This window comes from Periplaneta americana, chromosome 5, assembly GCF_040183065.1.
Source record: "Periplaneta americana isolate PAMFEO1 chromosome 5, P.americana_PAMFEO1_priV1, whole genome shotgun sequence".
Classification (NCBI taxonomy): Eukaryota; Metazoa; Arthropoda; class Insecta; order Blattodea; family Blattidae; genus Periplaneta; species Periplaneta americana.
The window spans coordinates 126,457,762-126,475,341 of record NC_091121.1 but is presented as its reverse complement, the minus strand read 5'-3'; the positions used below and the strand labels follow the sequence as shown (position 1 = coordinate 126,475,341).

Genomic DNA, 17,580 nt, shown 5'->3' with positions numbered 1-17,580 from the left:
TTCCCAAAGCTCCCTAATATCAAGAAATGCGTAAGGACTGAAACATAATTTTTCACTTTAGAGTATTTACAGATTTTAAAGGCCATTCCGTGGATTGGTTGACACAAAGAGATATAGAAATGGCTAAGTTTATGTTTATTTATAAAGACTCGAATTCTTGGAAAAAAAAAAAAGAAAAAAAGAGACGGAAATAATGAAAAGACATAAATCATTAGTGCACAGAATGTTACTGTAGTGTATGATTCCAGTCCTATCAAAACTTTCAATGACATCCCTAACTGAATACCACAATGCTCAAAAAGCTGCACATATTAAAAATTGCTGTTATAAATCAAAAGGAATTTTTGGAAAGCTAATCTGTATTCAGTAGATATGATATATGGTGCTCTTCCTATGTGTCCGACAATATACTGTTGTGATATTTGGCAAGATCAAATAGAACAAAGATAAATATATTAAATCAATGTTCTTTCAGGTGTGTGGTCATCGTTGGAGGAATACTTATTTTAAGATTGAAATAGACATAATGGTTGGTGTATGCTATTCGTCAAAAACAGGACAGAATATCTCCTCAGCAGTTGGTGTTACCAAATTGTTGCCTCTTCTCGATCCAGGTATACCTATAAATTCTGCACATTAAAACATTATGTATAATAAGGAAAGTATCAAGTCAATATGGAAAGAATAAGACCATTAGAATTAATACTGAGAATGAATTCTGAGTATAGATTGTAACTTTATGATATGAATAGTTAACAAAGAAAGTGACAAATTAGGGTTTCTTCACAATGAAGACATTTGAAAGCTGTGTCATGTCCAAACCAAGATCAAAAACGCGTTTCTTCTCGTTTTGTGTGAGCACTGAGTTTTGGGAAATTTGATGGGAAGTAGTCCAGGAATATAGAGAAGAGAACGAAAATTATAGAACTGTACTATAGAAAAGCCTTGAAGTACTAGCTCAGAGAACCTATAAGAGACTCGGAATTGCAACAATGGTGTCCACGTCCAGGTTTTCTTTGGCACAAAATTTTAGAGTTTGATGCAATATCTGTTTTTCGAGGGAACAACTCAGAGTTGTAACTCTCTCTTAAGGTTCTGAGCTAGCACTGAACCTTTTCGAAACACATCTCTACGATATTTGTTCTATACTCTTTATCACATCAAACTTCCTAACACTCATGAGTCACATAAAACAAGAGAAAATGTGTTTTGGTCTTGCTTTGGACATGACACGGCTTTCAAATGGTTCCTTGATACTTGAGACATCTTGTATAAGTCAGGAATTTAATTGATCAGGTATTTATAAACATTCTAAAGTATGCCTTAGAAATGTAAATGAGTCAGAAAACACAATGTAAGGCTTGATCTTTGTGAAAAAAATCTACATAGAAGTAAATAATGATCCTGAAATCAGAAACTTTTGGATATTCCACCACATCCTGGAACTTAACATTTCCAATATTACTACATACCCGTTCCATCATTCCTGATGTTGAAAATGTCAAGTTCCAGGACACAGTGGAATACCCTAAGTCTATTTCTGATCATATTCAATGTGAAAGCCTAAAACTACATAGATCCTGAAATCACTTATTATTGAGATGAATCACTTGCAGCTTTTCATTATATGCAACTCTGTATATAGTTAGATCTTGAGAATGTATGAAAAAGTTAATATCATAGGTATTTCTCTATTTTTTAAATACAATGATAGACTTGACATCCAAAATATTCTTCTATAATTCTTAATTTATAAGAGAAATGCATTAAAAATGGTGATGTTTTAATAATGACGACTATGAAAAATTCCAATATTTATGTGTACAGAGTGTATATTAATTTTTGGTATCAAATAGAGCAGTGTCTCTCAACCTTTTCTGCAGATATACCTCCTTAGGCTTTCAATATTTGTTAAGTATCCCCATAACAAATATCATAATTATCATCATTTTCAGGCCATTTTCACAATGCTCTTCATTGTTTCCAATACCGAATCTCCAGCTTTCCCTGTCCATTCACTGATCTTCTTCAGGACTTCTAATTTTAATACGTAACCATTATGAAAGTTATGTTACAAACATTAACGTTCCCCTGCTATTTTTCTAGCAAGTCAGGAATGAAAGCAATGAATAATAACATAATGAAATGTGAAATTGGCAAAGTGATTTTATTTATTCAAAAATAAAGGAAAATTTCTTCAGCAATAATTATTATTGTTATCCTTCATTAATAAATACCGTTCATATAAAACATAGTTTGTCCCTCATGGACGATGTTAAATAATCTGAAAGAGATAAACTAGTTTTGAGGACTGGCTATAGGAACAATTGAGACAAGATACCCATATAAGAATTTGTTACAAATTTATGTCGTGTTGGCATGCCTGGGAGAAACCCAGAGGGGGGAAAAGGAATCGTATCATTCAAGGTTTTTGGTTGCCTCTAACAATAGTACTTATAAGAAAAGCCATCGTGAACATAACAATTTAATAAAGTACAAACAAAGTAGAGAGAAAAGGAGTTACAAATATTGTACAAGTTAAGAACTGTAAATACATAAGAATAACCCCACGCAAGAGGGTGGGGATAATTAAAGACATTGAAAACTAAAGTCTAATAATGGCATAAATTGCCAAGAGAGAGAGAGAGAGAGCTAATAACTAACATAGAACAGGAAGTGAAAGATGATAATATACACCAGGAGTGATCAAACACCCACAAGAAAGTACAGTCCCCTGAAGCACACAGGCTCTGATAAATCCAATAAAGTTCAACACTCCAACCTTGAGCTGAATGCCGGTACAGGTCCATGTAGAATATGCCGTCGGCGACTCAAAACTATCACCATTAATACCACCATAGACTCGAAGAAAATTCACTGTCGTATTAAGGATGTTAACTATCTCACACTGTGTAGAATATTGTAATTAACAGCGCTGGCTAATGCACTGTTAAAGATGAAACAGACGGTCCCAGAGTCTATGTAACTGCAATATGAAAACGATGTTCTATTGATGATGCGTCCCACGCAATATCAGAGTCGTTTCAATTCAACCAGGCAGGCCGACTCAACCCTGACGACGGCGAAGTGTAAACAAGCGACGAATCCTCCAGCAGAGGTCAGAGACCCAGTCATCCTCTCTCTGTCTTGCTGAGAACAAGAATGCAGTCTTCCGAGGCCGGTCCTAGCTCCTCCAGCAGACAGTGCCTGGTTCTCTTCTTCCTCCAATCAGAGGAGGAGAAGATGGAGGTGCGTTCACGAAAAATAAAGGGAACAATGTAGCCACCATTATAACATAAAAATACCCGCAGCATAAACTACATCACAGTCTCCCCCCCCCCCCAAACCACAACACACATAAAAGACTAAGTAGGCGAGGGGGAATAATTGTTTATGCTGCAGTGTAAATCTCCTAAAATAGTAACACTTCTCCCTCTATACATAACAAAGAAAACCATAACAATACATGAAAATCTCTCCACTGTATATAAAAAATTGATGGCCTTGACAATGGATGACGCAAGAAGCAGACCCATATTAGGATTGCTTATATCAAATAGAAGCTGATTGAGTACCTTTCAATTGCGAAGCGTGAGCACGAATTGTGGTGCCCTTATCATCCTATAATCTAAAGGTCACTGGTGAATCCAAGGCCACAATCTGATATGGTCCTTTATAACGGTGAGCTAATTTATCTGCAATCTGATTAGCCTTATTACTGACCGGGTGATGTAAATAAACCCAGTCACCAATATGAAACAGAACTGGATGACGACCTTGATTGTATTGACGAGCCGAAACCTTGTGGCTCATACTTAAATTTCTCCTAGCGGTCATCCACAAGTCCTTCAATTGCTGTGGATCAGGGGAATCAGGTAACAAATCTTCGAAAAGCCACAAATTACTCAAAGGAGATTGCTGTGGATAAGCCATCATTATTGAAAATGGAATTAACTTATGAGACTGATGACGAGCAGAATTGAAAGCAAATTGTAACCAGTCCAATTGGGAATCCCATAAGGTATGATCCTGCGAATGATATGCTATTAATGCTGATCGTAAATTTCGATTAACCCATTCAGCTTGCGATGGGTTGGGATAGTAAGGTACAGTAGTAATATGCTGAATTCCTGTATCAAAGCAAAAATTTCTAGATTCTTTAGAAATAAATTGTGTGGCATTATCAATAACCAAAATTCGAGGGCAGCCAAAAGATGCAATAATCCCCTTTAGCACGCGTAAAGCACTCTTTGTGGTGGCTTCACGAACTGGTACCAACCAACAGAATTTGGAAAAGGCATCTACCACAGTAAGGATATAAGTGTTCCCAGTTTTAGACCGAGGGAACTTGCCTACAAAATCAACAAACAACTTTTCCATAGATCTGTTTGCTAGTGAAGAAGCTAAATTGCCATATCTCAATTTCTGTACTGGTTTACTTAACCCACGAACTTTGCACGTTCTGACATAATTCGCCACATCTCTGAAAATCCCTTTCCACGTAAAATACTCTCTGATTTTATCTAAGGTTTTCAAAATACCCAAATGGCCGCCAACGACAGAATCGTGATAATATTTCAATACCACGAGAACCAAGGAAGTTGGTATGACGACCTTAGGCATGTCATTGCCTTTGATCTTAAACCAACCCCTGTTTAAGTAAATATGGGGAACATGCATCACCCTGATGAAGGCGCTTATGCATTTCTCCTAACTCAACGTCATTAAGTTGTGCTTCACGAACATCGTGGAATAACAATGGGTTAGTATCCAAAACAGGTGCTGAATACTGTGATGTTTGAGAGAAAACTTTCTCATCAGTATAACCTTCAAACATCCTTGAAAGCGAATCAGCAATAATATTCTGGGTACCACGAATATGTTCCACCGTAAATCTAAAAGCGGATAGATGCAAAGCCCAACATGCTAGCCTTCCTGATTTACGGGGGTGAGATAGGACCCAACTTAGAGCTTCATTATCAGTCTGTAGACAGAATTCAACGTGTTCCAAATAGAGACGAAATTTCTCTACTCCAAATAATATGGCTAAAGCCTCCAATTCATAAATCGAATATTGACGTTCCTGATCAATCAATGTACGTGATGTGTAAGCAATCAGTCGGCAGCCCCTATTCTGTCTCTTGCATGAGAACAACCGCTACTGCACTGCCACAAGCAACAGTCTGCAAAATGAATGGACGTTGAAAATTGGCCATGGCCAAAATGGGGGGGGGGGGGGAGGGTAATGATAGCCTCTTTCAACTCCCGAAAAGCCGTATCTTGCTCCTCGCCCCAAGAAAAAGGAACCCATTTTTTTCTAAGTTTGTTAAGTGGTGCCACTAATTCAGCAAATTTAGGAATGAATCTAGAAAAAAATTAATCGTCCCAATAAAGCGAGCTACCATTTTAACATTCGTAGGAGGTGGAAATTCACGTACAGAAAGAGTGCATTGAGGATCAACAGTAACCCCCGCAGGGGTAACAAGATGTCCCAAAAAATGTAAGACCTGCGTAGCAAAAACCACTTTTCTGGTTTAATAGTTAAACCTGCCTTTCGCAGTCTAACTAAAACTTCACGGACATGTATAACATGTCCCTCCCAAGTGTTGGAATAGATAACTAAATCATCCAGATAGTGATACAAAAACTTATACTTTATATCAGAAAAAATCTGATCCAATAATCGCGTAAGAACTTGAGCTCCCGTAGCTATACTGAACGAACCCGATAGAATTCATATAGGTTCCAATCGGTAGCAAAAGCTATGTACGCACGTGATTCTTCAGCTAAGGGAATTTGATAGTATGCACTATTCAAATTAAAGGTAGTGAAATATTTAGCATTGGCGAACCAATGAAAACAGTTGTATATATCTGGTAATGGAACAGATTCTATTTTCATTTTACTATTTAAAACTCTGTAATCTACAACTGGCCTAGTATCATCTTGTCCCTTAGGCACTAAAAAAATTGGTGAAGAATAATTAGATGTAGATGGTCGGATAATTCCCTTCTGTAACATGTCCTGTATCTTAGCTTTCAGTTGTTGCATACGTGGTGGTGACAAACGATATGGGGGAAGACAAACTGGTTCTTGATCCTTAAGAACCAGGTGATGATGAACCAACGTGGTAAACCCTAACTGCTGATTAAGAACGTCTGAAAATTTATGCATCATATTCTCAAATACAATCCTGTGGTCAGGCGGAAGATGCGTAAGGTCTATTTCCCCATGAGAATCAAGCTCTGTTGGTTCGGAATAATACCCAGGCCTTGGTACAGGTAACAATAAAGGAGCTAACAATCGATCAGAGAAAGAAAAATGATACTCCAGAGCAAATTTGAAATAGAATAAATCACCCTGTAAATCCATTATCAATCCCGTTTTCCTAATGAAATCGTTACCTAATATCATAGGACAAATTAAATTTTTAACCACTAAACAAGGAAATTTCCACACCATATGTCCAATTTGAATCCGTAATTTTACTTCTCCTTCAATATGAAAAGTTTGTGAAACAGCCGACATCATGATACACTGTTTAGGAGTAATAGGAAGTCCCAACTTCTTAACCATTTCATCACTAACCAAGAATTAAATACTACCGGTATCAAATAGACATTTACAGAAGGTATTTTGAACATGTAAAACTACAACAGGGCATTGAAAATGAGTTTGACTACGAATACGATTCGACACCACCGAGACTGGTAATGAATAACCATACCTTTTCTGCTTGTCTCGTTGTGTCGCCGTATGTCAGGCTGTATTATCATCTTGGTTCAAAGACTTCCCTTGCACAATAGGGTTTTGAACACAATCACGAGCAAAATGTCCAATCTGATTACACTGAAAACATTTACGAACCACCGTTCATTGTGTATCATTGTTCCGTCCTACTTTAACCGAAGGTAACCATAAATTTCGTGGGTGATCACGTAATAAAGCTTGATTACGAGCACATAAAGAATCCAATTGAGCATAAGTGGTAATAGGGGTTTCCAATAAATATTGTGCGCGGATTTCAGTATCTATAGCACCTGATAAAATAATACCAACCACTTGTGCTTCCGATAATGAAGATTTAAACATAACGTGAACAGTGTTAAGATCTTCTGCATAATCCCAAATGGTTTCGGAGGAAAATTGTTTCCGATAAAACATTCTATCAAATAGAATGTTGGAGACGACCCGGCAAAAAGTCGGTTAATATTTCCGTGTGCTCAATCGCTTGCAATAAACACTGACTTAATATTCCAACTGTAAAAGGAAACAACAATTGGAGTGCTTGAGTACCGAAACAGGAAAAAATACGGATTAAAGTTTTCATCTGTACCAAAATCGCAAAAACCCTAATATATATAGCGTCAATATTATTTACTGACATAATCATACCTGGTTTAAGCACCGTATCTATCGGATTAGGTATTTTAGGTGGACAAATACTGAAACCTATTCCCCAATTTGCACTGGTATTTAACGATCCTAAATTCTTATTCTGCTTCATATTATGAATTTGCGATGCGATATCAGCTGCAATCTCACTTGACTTAACATCCTGCGTAGGAAAGGATTGCGGGGTCAAATGTGACTTAAGTGTCGTCAAATTAGTTTTGACGCGCAACAAACGTTGTAACCCATTTAAACCCTAATTCTATCGGATTCGCCAAGTTCCGTGGCCAACATATCTTTTAATCTAAATTCCCAATGTAAGAGCCTATTACTAATTCGTCTGTAACAATCCTTAGTAAAGTCTCTTTTCAAATCCTCAATAATTCCGAAAAAGGTGTCTATGGTTTCTTCAGTCTTAAGAATTTCTTCAGATATAGATACTTGCGGAAATTTCAGAGTAGGATGCTGCACTAGAAAATCTGGTTACATCCACTTGGGCTCCACGTGCTTGTAACTCGTAAACCAATTCTTCCTTACGTAGCAAATCGCATGCTACTGCTTGCATCTCCATCATGTAACAATAAAAAGAAACATATAAATAACTATAAAAAAATGAGGCAACCAAAAATAAGTCATAAGGCTCCGCTACCACTGTCGTGTTGGCGTGCCTGGGAGCAACCCAGGGAGGGGAAAAGGGATCGTATCTTGCAAGGTTTTTGGTTGCCTCTAACAATAGTACTTATAAGAAAAGCCATCGTGAACATAACAATTTAATAAAGTACAAACAAAGTAGAGAGAAAAGGAGTTACAAATATTGTACAAGTTAAGAACTGTAAATACATAAGAATAACCCCAAGCAAGAGGGTGGGAATAATTAAAAACATTGAAAACTAAAATCTAATAATGGCATAAATTGCCAAGAGAGAGAGAGAGAGCTAATAACTAACATAGAACAGGAAGTGAAAGATGATAATATACACCAGGAGTGATCAAACACCTACAAGAAAGTACAATTCCCCGTAGCACACGGGCTCTGATAAATCCAATAAAGTTCAACACTCCAACCTTGAGCTGAATGCTGGTACAGGTCCATGTAGAATATGCCGTCGGCGACTCAAAACTATCACCATTAATACCACCATAGACTCGAAGAAAATTCACTACCGTATTAAGGATGTTAATCATCTCACACTGTGTAGAATATTGTAATTAACAGCGCTGGCCAACGCACTGTTAAAGTTGAAATAGACGGTCCCAGGGTCTATGTAACTGCAATATGAAAACGATGTTCTATTGATGATGCGTCCCACGCAATATCAGAGTCGTTCCAATTCAACCAGGCGGGCCGACTCAACCCCGACGATGGTGAAGTGTAAACAAGCGACGAATCCTCCAGCAGAGGTCAGAGACCTGGTCGTCCTCTTTCTGTCTCACTGTGAACAAGAATGCCGTCTCCCGAGGCCGGTCCTAGCTCCTCCAACAGACAGTGCCCGGTTCTCTTCTTCCTCCAATCAGAGGAGGAGAAGATGGAGGTGCGTTCACGAAAAATAAAGGGAACAATGTAGCCACCATTATAACATAAAAATACCCGCATCATAAACTACATCACATTTATACAGATTGATCTCTTCTACCACATTCAGGAGGAGCAGGAGCTACAGAAACATGCCTTCTCTTTTCATTTTACCATTCTGTAGGAGAGTATACGACAAATTTTGAAGGCTAAGTTACTGCTGTTTATAGTTATCTTTGTAACACTTCTTATCTAGATTAAATAAATTTCCAAATGCTGTCACATTATTAAATTCAAGGGCAGACATGCAAGCTATAACTTCACAACAATCTACAAAAGGGGCTGAAATTCAGGATTGTAAGAAAGTAATTTATTACTTAACTAAACTGCAAAAAAATAATAAATAAATAAAATAAAATACATAGTTTACAGTGGATTCCTTCTCATTGTGGTACTGGTTTAAAGGGAAATGAAACAGCAGACTTAAGACTAAAAAGAGCACAGAAATTTGACAACCGTCTAATAATGGACTTCCATTTTTTTGGTAAAAAAGAAGTAAATTCAGATTTGCTCAAAAACGACAAAATTCGGATGGAGGAAAAGACAAAACCTGGGAAATTTTGACTAACTCCGAGATAATCCCCAAAGGGCCACGTAAAATCTGTTGTTGCGATGTTCATGTTGATAACAGATCAAGTCACTTGCACAGGGTAGAAATTTCCCATACATTGTGTGATGCAAATGAAAAATTGAACATGCAACACATCAAAAGATACACAGCATGCTATAAGAAAATGACATCATACAAAAATACTGGAGTGCAAGATGGTGAATGACTTCATAGTTAAGCGCTTAGGCGTTGGACCAACAACAACAATAACAACATTATTATTACGGTATTTAAAAAGTGCATAAAACTAAGTTCAAAGCCTTGCCGAAATAGTTTATGGTGTTAAAAATTATTTTAGGTACTGGTATGAAGGAAATGTGAGGATGGTTATGAAAAACTTTTACTTAACGGAAAACATGAGTCGGTTTTTTTTTAAATAATGTGAAATATTATTTGCTTAACTGTACGTATAGCTACAATTAAATCAATTCCTAAGTTTAAAAGTTTTATGCCTTACTTTCCATACCCATTGTAAAAAAACTGGACTCGTACAAACATGTAAAGATAAAGGGAAGAAGTTCCATGACAGTGATGCATTGACAACATAAAGTCTTAATCATAATGAATCTACAACATTAGCAGTACCATGGACAAAAAATTGTATCCCTTTCAGTCCCCTCAAAGTTCCACCGGGGATATGGGTGAGAAACAATGAAATAGGCAACATTTTTTAGACACATTTTGGTATGTTACACATGGGCTCTGGCTGCTCGTTTTAACGTTATGAGACATATCTTGAACATTAGACATCATACATTTCCCCGACCGAGTGCACTCTATATACTTAGTATCATACTTCCACCCAATTTATCAACTTGTGGTGCTCAGTATCATATTTCACATACCAGTAGTTTATTGATCTCCACGTAGTAAAGTACATCATGAAACATTTCGGATGGAACAAGTTACAACAAGTTTGAACAACATTTGGTTCTGGTCGTGGAGCTAAAGGCTTTACTGACAAGTTCCTTATCACACTACATTTGTTAGAATAAACAAGTGGGGCTCGTTGGTTATATAACCATAGGGTCAAGGAATTAGTTTTTCTGTTTTCTTTTATAATGAGTACTTGTAACGTTAGTGGTTTATTTATTAAATTCACTTATTTCAATTTTCAAAGAATTCATTACTTTAATCTCTTTCTGTCAATTCGACCAACATAAACTTAATTAATAAATGATACTCTGCTGCTCTGAAACAAAACTTCACGGCTTAAAAATAAATTCTCTGTCTGATTCCAAAGTTTGTCAGTTTAATTAAGATACCGGTACATTCTGTATAAATATCGATGGCTTAATGTCAAAGAACACTAACTGCAAAATCACAGCTTTACAGGAGAGGCAAAAAACAATTTAATTGTGTACATTTTCTTATGTTACTGCTTTAATTTAAGAGATATGTTGATAAAATTTAAACCATGTATATATAAAATATAACCCTTAAGACAATACAATACATATTTTCTAGAAATATTTAATATTGTCTTAAAAATCAACACATTTCGGAGATAGTGTTCTTTGTTACTAACAAGAAGTGTTCAATTTAGTAGATAGTGTTAAAAATAAGTACCAAAATATTGAATTTAAACACTTTAATAAACAATTATAAATCTATTTGACAATGCAAATTAATAAATTTAACTTATTGTGGTGAGCAGCATTTATCATATTATTTTCTTCTTTTTTTTTATAAAGGAACATTATCTAAATTCAGAACATATCAGCATTATTATAAAAGTACCAGTTAATATTATTTATAAAGCATAAACGCATAATATTATCATTATTAGATCAATTTATACTATTATCTCAAATAATAATTTTAACATTACATTTATAAAATAATAAAGGAGCAAAGCTATCTTCATTTCTACATTGCATTTTAGAACAACAGTGTTTTTAAATAGTTGCTAATGTTACTTTAATTTACCACAGCTGATGAGGGGTGTGGACGAAAAAGTTATTTAACTGATGATCAATTTATTTAAAAAAAATAGCAAAGCCTACAAATTCAGTTGACATAAAGAAAAGAAAATAAACACTTAACTCAAAATTTATGCCCTAAATGACATTGAATAAAATTATAATCTGAATTATATTATATTTTATTTGATTCAGTATTTTATGTTTTGAATAGTATCAATATCCACATCTCTCATATAAAAATTTAAAATTTCCTCTTAATTTTATAATCACTCATTGCTCTTCATTTTCAGTATCTTCTACTACGATTTCCTGTTCTCCATTGTTGTAAAAGAAATGGTAATTTCCTGGTATAATGTTCTGTTTACACAGTTGCAATACATTTTTCATTTTCTAATCATGTATATTTTCAGTGCCCCATGATGTTTTGGTTTAAGCTGAAGATTATCCAGCCTAAATCCATATGTAATCTTCCTCTGTACCTCGAATTTATGGAATTCTTCATCATAGTTGTATTTAAAAAATACGTATTCACTATCACTCTACCGATACTGGAACCACACTATATCCAGCCATCTTACAATGTTTCGATTAGTGTCAACTTTCTTGTTCTTTATCAATGTCTTCTAAATTTCTCTTACATCATTACATCACTTTGTTCAACTTCTATTTTTGACACAGCTCTTACTATAGTATACCACCCTGAGGATAAAATATTTCTGTATATTTTGCTGTTTTTTTTTTTTCAATGTGCACGTGGACTGTGTCCAGTTGTGAATGTCATGGTAAAAAAAAAATGTTCAATTTGAGGTATGTTCAAAACATTCACAGCGTAGAGGAGCATGGTTGATATAAGCACATTCTGGTTTTGTCCTCCACAGGTATCGGACATGAAACAGAACTTTTTACCATTCCGCAGTTTTTTCATTTGAGCAAAGAGACATGATGGCATCTTTGCAGCTCCCCTTTCTGCAATTCCCTTGTTCCATATAAAATTGTCTGCTGTTCTGTTGGCTACATCATACACAGTCAAATTATATATTATAGCCAATCTATGTTTATAAAACACTCATTCTGTTTTAACATTTGAACTGTAGCGCACAGCTTCTAAATCAAATTTTAAAAAGTAAAGATCGTTTACTGATGCCCTAATTTTGTAATCTTTTTTTTTACTTGACGAGCTGCTTCCTTTCTTTCAATGTGGGACTGATGAACTGCCTCTGTCTCTTATCTTTTTACGTTCAGACATGTGATCATATTTATAACATTTATCGCATTGATCCTTTGTGGGATTATGAAAAGCTATATTAAAATAATTTTTTAAAATGTGACGACAATATGAAAGCTTTTCTGCCTGAACATTAGCATTCCTGAATTTTTCTTTGTACAATTCATACATTATTTTGTAAATTTAAATTACAAGATAGATATTCTCTTGCAGTGTCGTTTCTTGTACTCTTGTTGGACAGTACTCTTGAAAATGAAGCAGTGTGGTTTGCTATGTATTCACGAATACTTTCAGATTTCTTTACTCTGAGCTCATGCTTTCCTCTTCGATCAGTATCCACTATTTATTGTCACTTTTTTTCAAAATATGTTCTATTATTGTGTTGGATATATCAAAGATGGCGAGAAAAAAAAACCCTGCATACCTATATCTTTTCTTTATTTTTTACCAGAAAAAAATGGTGTTTTGCCTTCTAGATTCATCCTTTTTGGATTTGGATTTCCTTCACTTCTGTAAGGCCAATCAAAAATTGCCGCTTCAAATCGTTATGCTCAGTATTCCAATATTATTTATGAATTTCATGTCTGTCTTCAGCATTAAATGATAGGTTGCATTTAAGGGGACATTTTGTACAATCTTTGTCTAGAACTTTTCTTTATCAGCAATTTCTTTCCACTATTTAAGGACTTGTAGGCTTTTCCTGTTATCCAGCGTTGGACATGGACTACTAACAGCTATGCTCTTATTAGCTTTATCACTTATTTCTTCTTAAATTTTAAATGTCGCTAAAGCCAACTTCACCTTTAACCTGCCCCTAGTATTCGAACTGAGTATTTCTTAGCTCAGAGTAATCATGTGCTGTGTTTCTTACAAATTATAAACTTCTTACAAACTGGATTGATTTAAGAATGCTTGTTCTAGTGATTAAAAAATTATCAATTCTCTAACAATGAACAGTATGGTGATTGTCTTACATTCTGGGTTGTGTGTTCTGAGGCAGTGTCACCAATAAAATCTTAGAAATATTAAATAATTTAGAGACAAAGAACACTATCGCAACTTAGTGTTCTTCTAGTCTATATTTTGTTACTGTCAAAGATAACTAAGTCTAGATAGTGTTGTTTGAGACTCAGCATCTGTCTAAATTAACACAACTCTATCTCTTAAAAAAAAAAAACTATTAATTATAGAGACATATTACTTTCACACTATATAAAGACCTTTGTATAACAAGATATTATAAATAACTCAAAAAGTTGATTTTTGGAGTTAGTGTCCTTTGGCACTAAGCCGTCGATATATAAAATGATAATAGAAGTCTGTTTTATTCATTACAGATAAGTACACCATTCCTTACAAAGAACAAAGTGTATACTATTATGGTGTTGGCCAAGCAGGAACGTCTGTTCACATTCCACTAAAAACGGTTTGTTTCATTACATTGTAACTCAAGTTGAAAATGATATATCAATAATATTAGGCTACATACCTCCAAAATAATCGTTTATATTGCCATTATCACCATCATCACCAGTTTTAGAAGTAACATTAACCCTTCTCCGGGCAACCTACTTTTGTAACGTTAATGGGCAAGGAGGGTCCGTCGGACCCACATGCCATTTTAATACATTGACAGAAGAAAATTATTTTATTGTAAACAATATTAATCTTCTTTAATAATAATATTATTATAGTGACCAAAATATCCATGATAATATACATAAATCATATAATTGTAGTAGGTTTTTCATGCAATAAAAGAAACATGTTTAGTGTATGATCTACAATTTTTTTTACTTTCGTCGCAAAACTCACACACATTTACACAAATTTTAGATTTTCTCATTTCTAGCACACACACACTCCCACACGTCATCACTCTCACATGCTCGCACGTTATCACTCACACTCTCACATCATCACTCTCACACTTACACGTCATCACTCTCACACACTCACACGTCATCGCTCTCACACACTCATACTTTATCACTCACACTCTCACATCATCACTCTCACGCTTACACGTCATTACTCACACACTCACATGTCATCACACTCACACTCTCACACGTCATCACTCATCATCATTCTTACAGTTTTTACACACACGGATCACTTCACTGTGCTCATTACACACAGATTGGCCACAATTGTCACAGCTTTGTTTTTGTTTGCGACGTTTTTCATACTGGTACATATGACACCTTTTAGTGCTCTCCTGTAGTTGGGGCGCAGTTGATGGAGAGGCCTACTAGCTCTTGGCATGAAAGGAGCAATGGTCATTACAGTTTTTTCCTAGGTCTTCTTTCAATTTGAGGTTGGATGAGAGTTTCAGCAACAGCTAAAAGGAACAACCTTCTATTGTTTTGTTTTCCAAGATTCCACGAAAGATGAAGGCTCATCCACACAATAAATGCAGTAATTCCACATACATCTAAAAGATTCATAAAAATGCAAATGTCCAGCGATTTGTGCGTCTCTTGCACGCAAAGGCATTCACTAATGATCGAGTGTGTCAATATCTCCTTTTGTGCTATTACAGTGAAGAATAATTTGTCGTTTCTTTTCTTCTTCCGAAATGGTTTGTGTGTGGTGCATTGCAGAAAGAACAGCTGCCTTATTTGGTTTTGGTGCATTGAAACCAATGTTACATATTTTGTAAATCCAAAGATGGATGAAAACACTGGCCGTCTTTTATTTGGCTGAAATTCAGGAGATATGAATATATATATTTTTTGTGTACTGTTCCAACTAAGGTGAGACCATTACTGAGGAGATTCTCAGCGAGTTCTTTGTCAGTAAAGTAGTTATCACAAGTTACATTTCTGTTTGTTCTTTGATAAGAAAGTGTTTCTACAACCCTTCCACCTACTCCAGAGTGTACCCTTACACAGTTTTTTTTTCCGGTGTATGGCAGACCATTTAGGGGATAGAAGGTTTTGGAGTCACAAGCCCACCATACCTTCATGCCATATTTGTCAGGTTTTGATGGCATGTATTCCTAGAAAGTGTAATCTACCACGGAATGGAATAAGTTGGTCATGAACCTTATCAGTACAAGGACTATAGGCCTAATATTTTTTTTTTTTTAATTCGAATTCACATTTTCCCAGACATCTATAACCAGGACAAACTTATCCTTCTCATGGCAAATGGATCTTGTTGTTTTGTCATCAAAGCAAGTAAACGCTAGCAAAGATTTGAATCTCTTCAGACCCATGGTCGCTCTAAGTACTGGAACACCATACAAGCTGCTCCATGGAATGTCATAATTAGTGTAATTTGCTTTGAGATATCCTGCAGTGACTAGTAGACCGAAAAATGGCCGCAATTCAGTGTCGTTGCAACACTTCCATGGGTGTGCAACATTTCTTTCTAAACACAGCCACTCAGCCTCTTGATTATTATCTATGTCACTTATAACTGAATCAGTATAAAAATTGAAGGCATCAATAGATTTCCCAGGTGAAAGAGTGACTTTATTTATTGACCCTTTGATAATATTGTGAGCCCTAGCTCGGCCTGTCGGAAAAGGCTGAGAGTTCCACATGGTGCCATCTTTACCAAAGAAATTAGCAGTTTGAACAAATGCTTCCCCCCATATCCTAGTTCTAGACGGTCGACACTAACCTCTTGTGGATCACATTGGTGATAACTGCTTTTCTCATTGATAGATAGATCCTCATCATGAGGGGTTTCAGGGTCATATGGTGGCTCTAAATGATGATTACTAACTTCTGATGCTTCACTCTGATGATCAAATTTGCTATTATCGGCGTTATCGTCTGGATCATCTTTTCTTAGGTCAGGTTCTCTAAGCAAATCCTGAATGGATTCTTCACACAAGTACTTACGCTGAGTCTGTCAGAATATTTGACCTAATTACAACTCTTCAGTGTAACAGCATAACTAAGATGCATTCAAATATATGTACTGTAACATCTAAAGACCGTATCTTTGTTTCTTTGACTTTCTTCGGCTTTTCCATAATAATTACTCCCATATAAAAATAAAGTAAAGGTGAGAGATTGTCACTTTTTCTATTATAAACTACACCGTATTATGGCTAGCATAACTTCACACTAACTTATTTATATTTATTATAATGCATACTTGGTCCATTTTTTTAATGTCATTATTGTTGAGCTTCGCAATTAATTTTTCCAATATTCCATTGCCGTCAGATTATCACTGAATGGTTTCAAAGAGTGAAACCTCGTTACGAAGTGAGGAAAACAAATAAAATATACTATGGTCCAATAGACCCTGCATGCCCGGTTAAGACTTTAAAGAAATAAAAGTGTTCTAGAACATTTGTGCAAAATACTACAATATTTTCCTTCCCACTAACTATAAAAAACACAGAAATTAACAAAGTCATGAAATTTCAAGTAGGTAGAAATTATAGTTTTAATTTTATTGACAAAAATAGTAGTGCCAGGGCCCGACGGACCCTGGTTGCCCAGAGAAGGGTTAAAGATGAAAAGAAGTCTATTTACAATCCATGTATTCCTCACTTCAGTGAGAGATACAAAATGAATATTAATACATTGGAAGTGAAAGGACTTCTTTTTGGTGCTAGGGGAACTTCATTTAAGTTAACCAAAACCATTCTCCTTTCTCTTAAATTTTCTAATGAGGACATTAATAAAATTTGTCTAATGGTATTGAGAGATTCATTGTCCATTTTATACAGTCACTTGTATGACACTACGTAATATTATTTTTTTTACTTCATTTCATTACTCTTAATTGTACTTTCATCTCATGTTTCTCCGAAATCAAATTATACTTTATTTTTAAATTTATCATTGTTCTGTATTCTCTCCTCAAATCATATTGTATCTTATTT

General features: G+C 35.4%; 1 protein-coding gene across 14 annotated transcripts in view; it reads left to right on the top strand.

Moving 5' to 3' along the window:
• Positions 1-17,580, top strand: part of LOC138700172 (integrin alpha-PS3-like) — a 268,831-nt gene that overhangs the window by 61,911 nt on the left and 189,340 nt on the right. For 11 of the 14 annotated variants that reach the window (XM_069826587.1, XM_069826582.1, XM_069826591.1 and 8 more), the window contains 2 exons: positions 476-614; positions 14,063-14,151. The exons of the other annotated variants lie outside the window; for them this stretch is intronic. In XM_069826587.1, the coding sequence (XP_069682688.1) occupies positions 476-614; positions 14,063-14,151 (228 nt within the window). The remainder of the gene's footprint in view (positions 1-475; positions 615-14,062; positions 14,152-17,580) is intronic. 14 annotated transcript variants of the gene reach the window in all.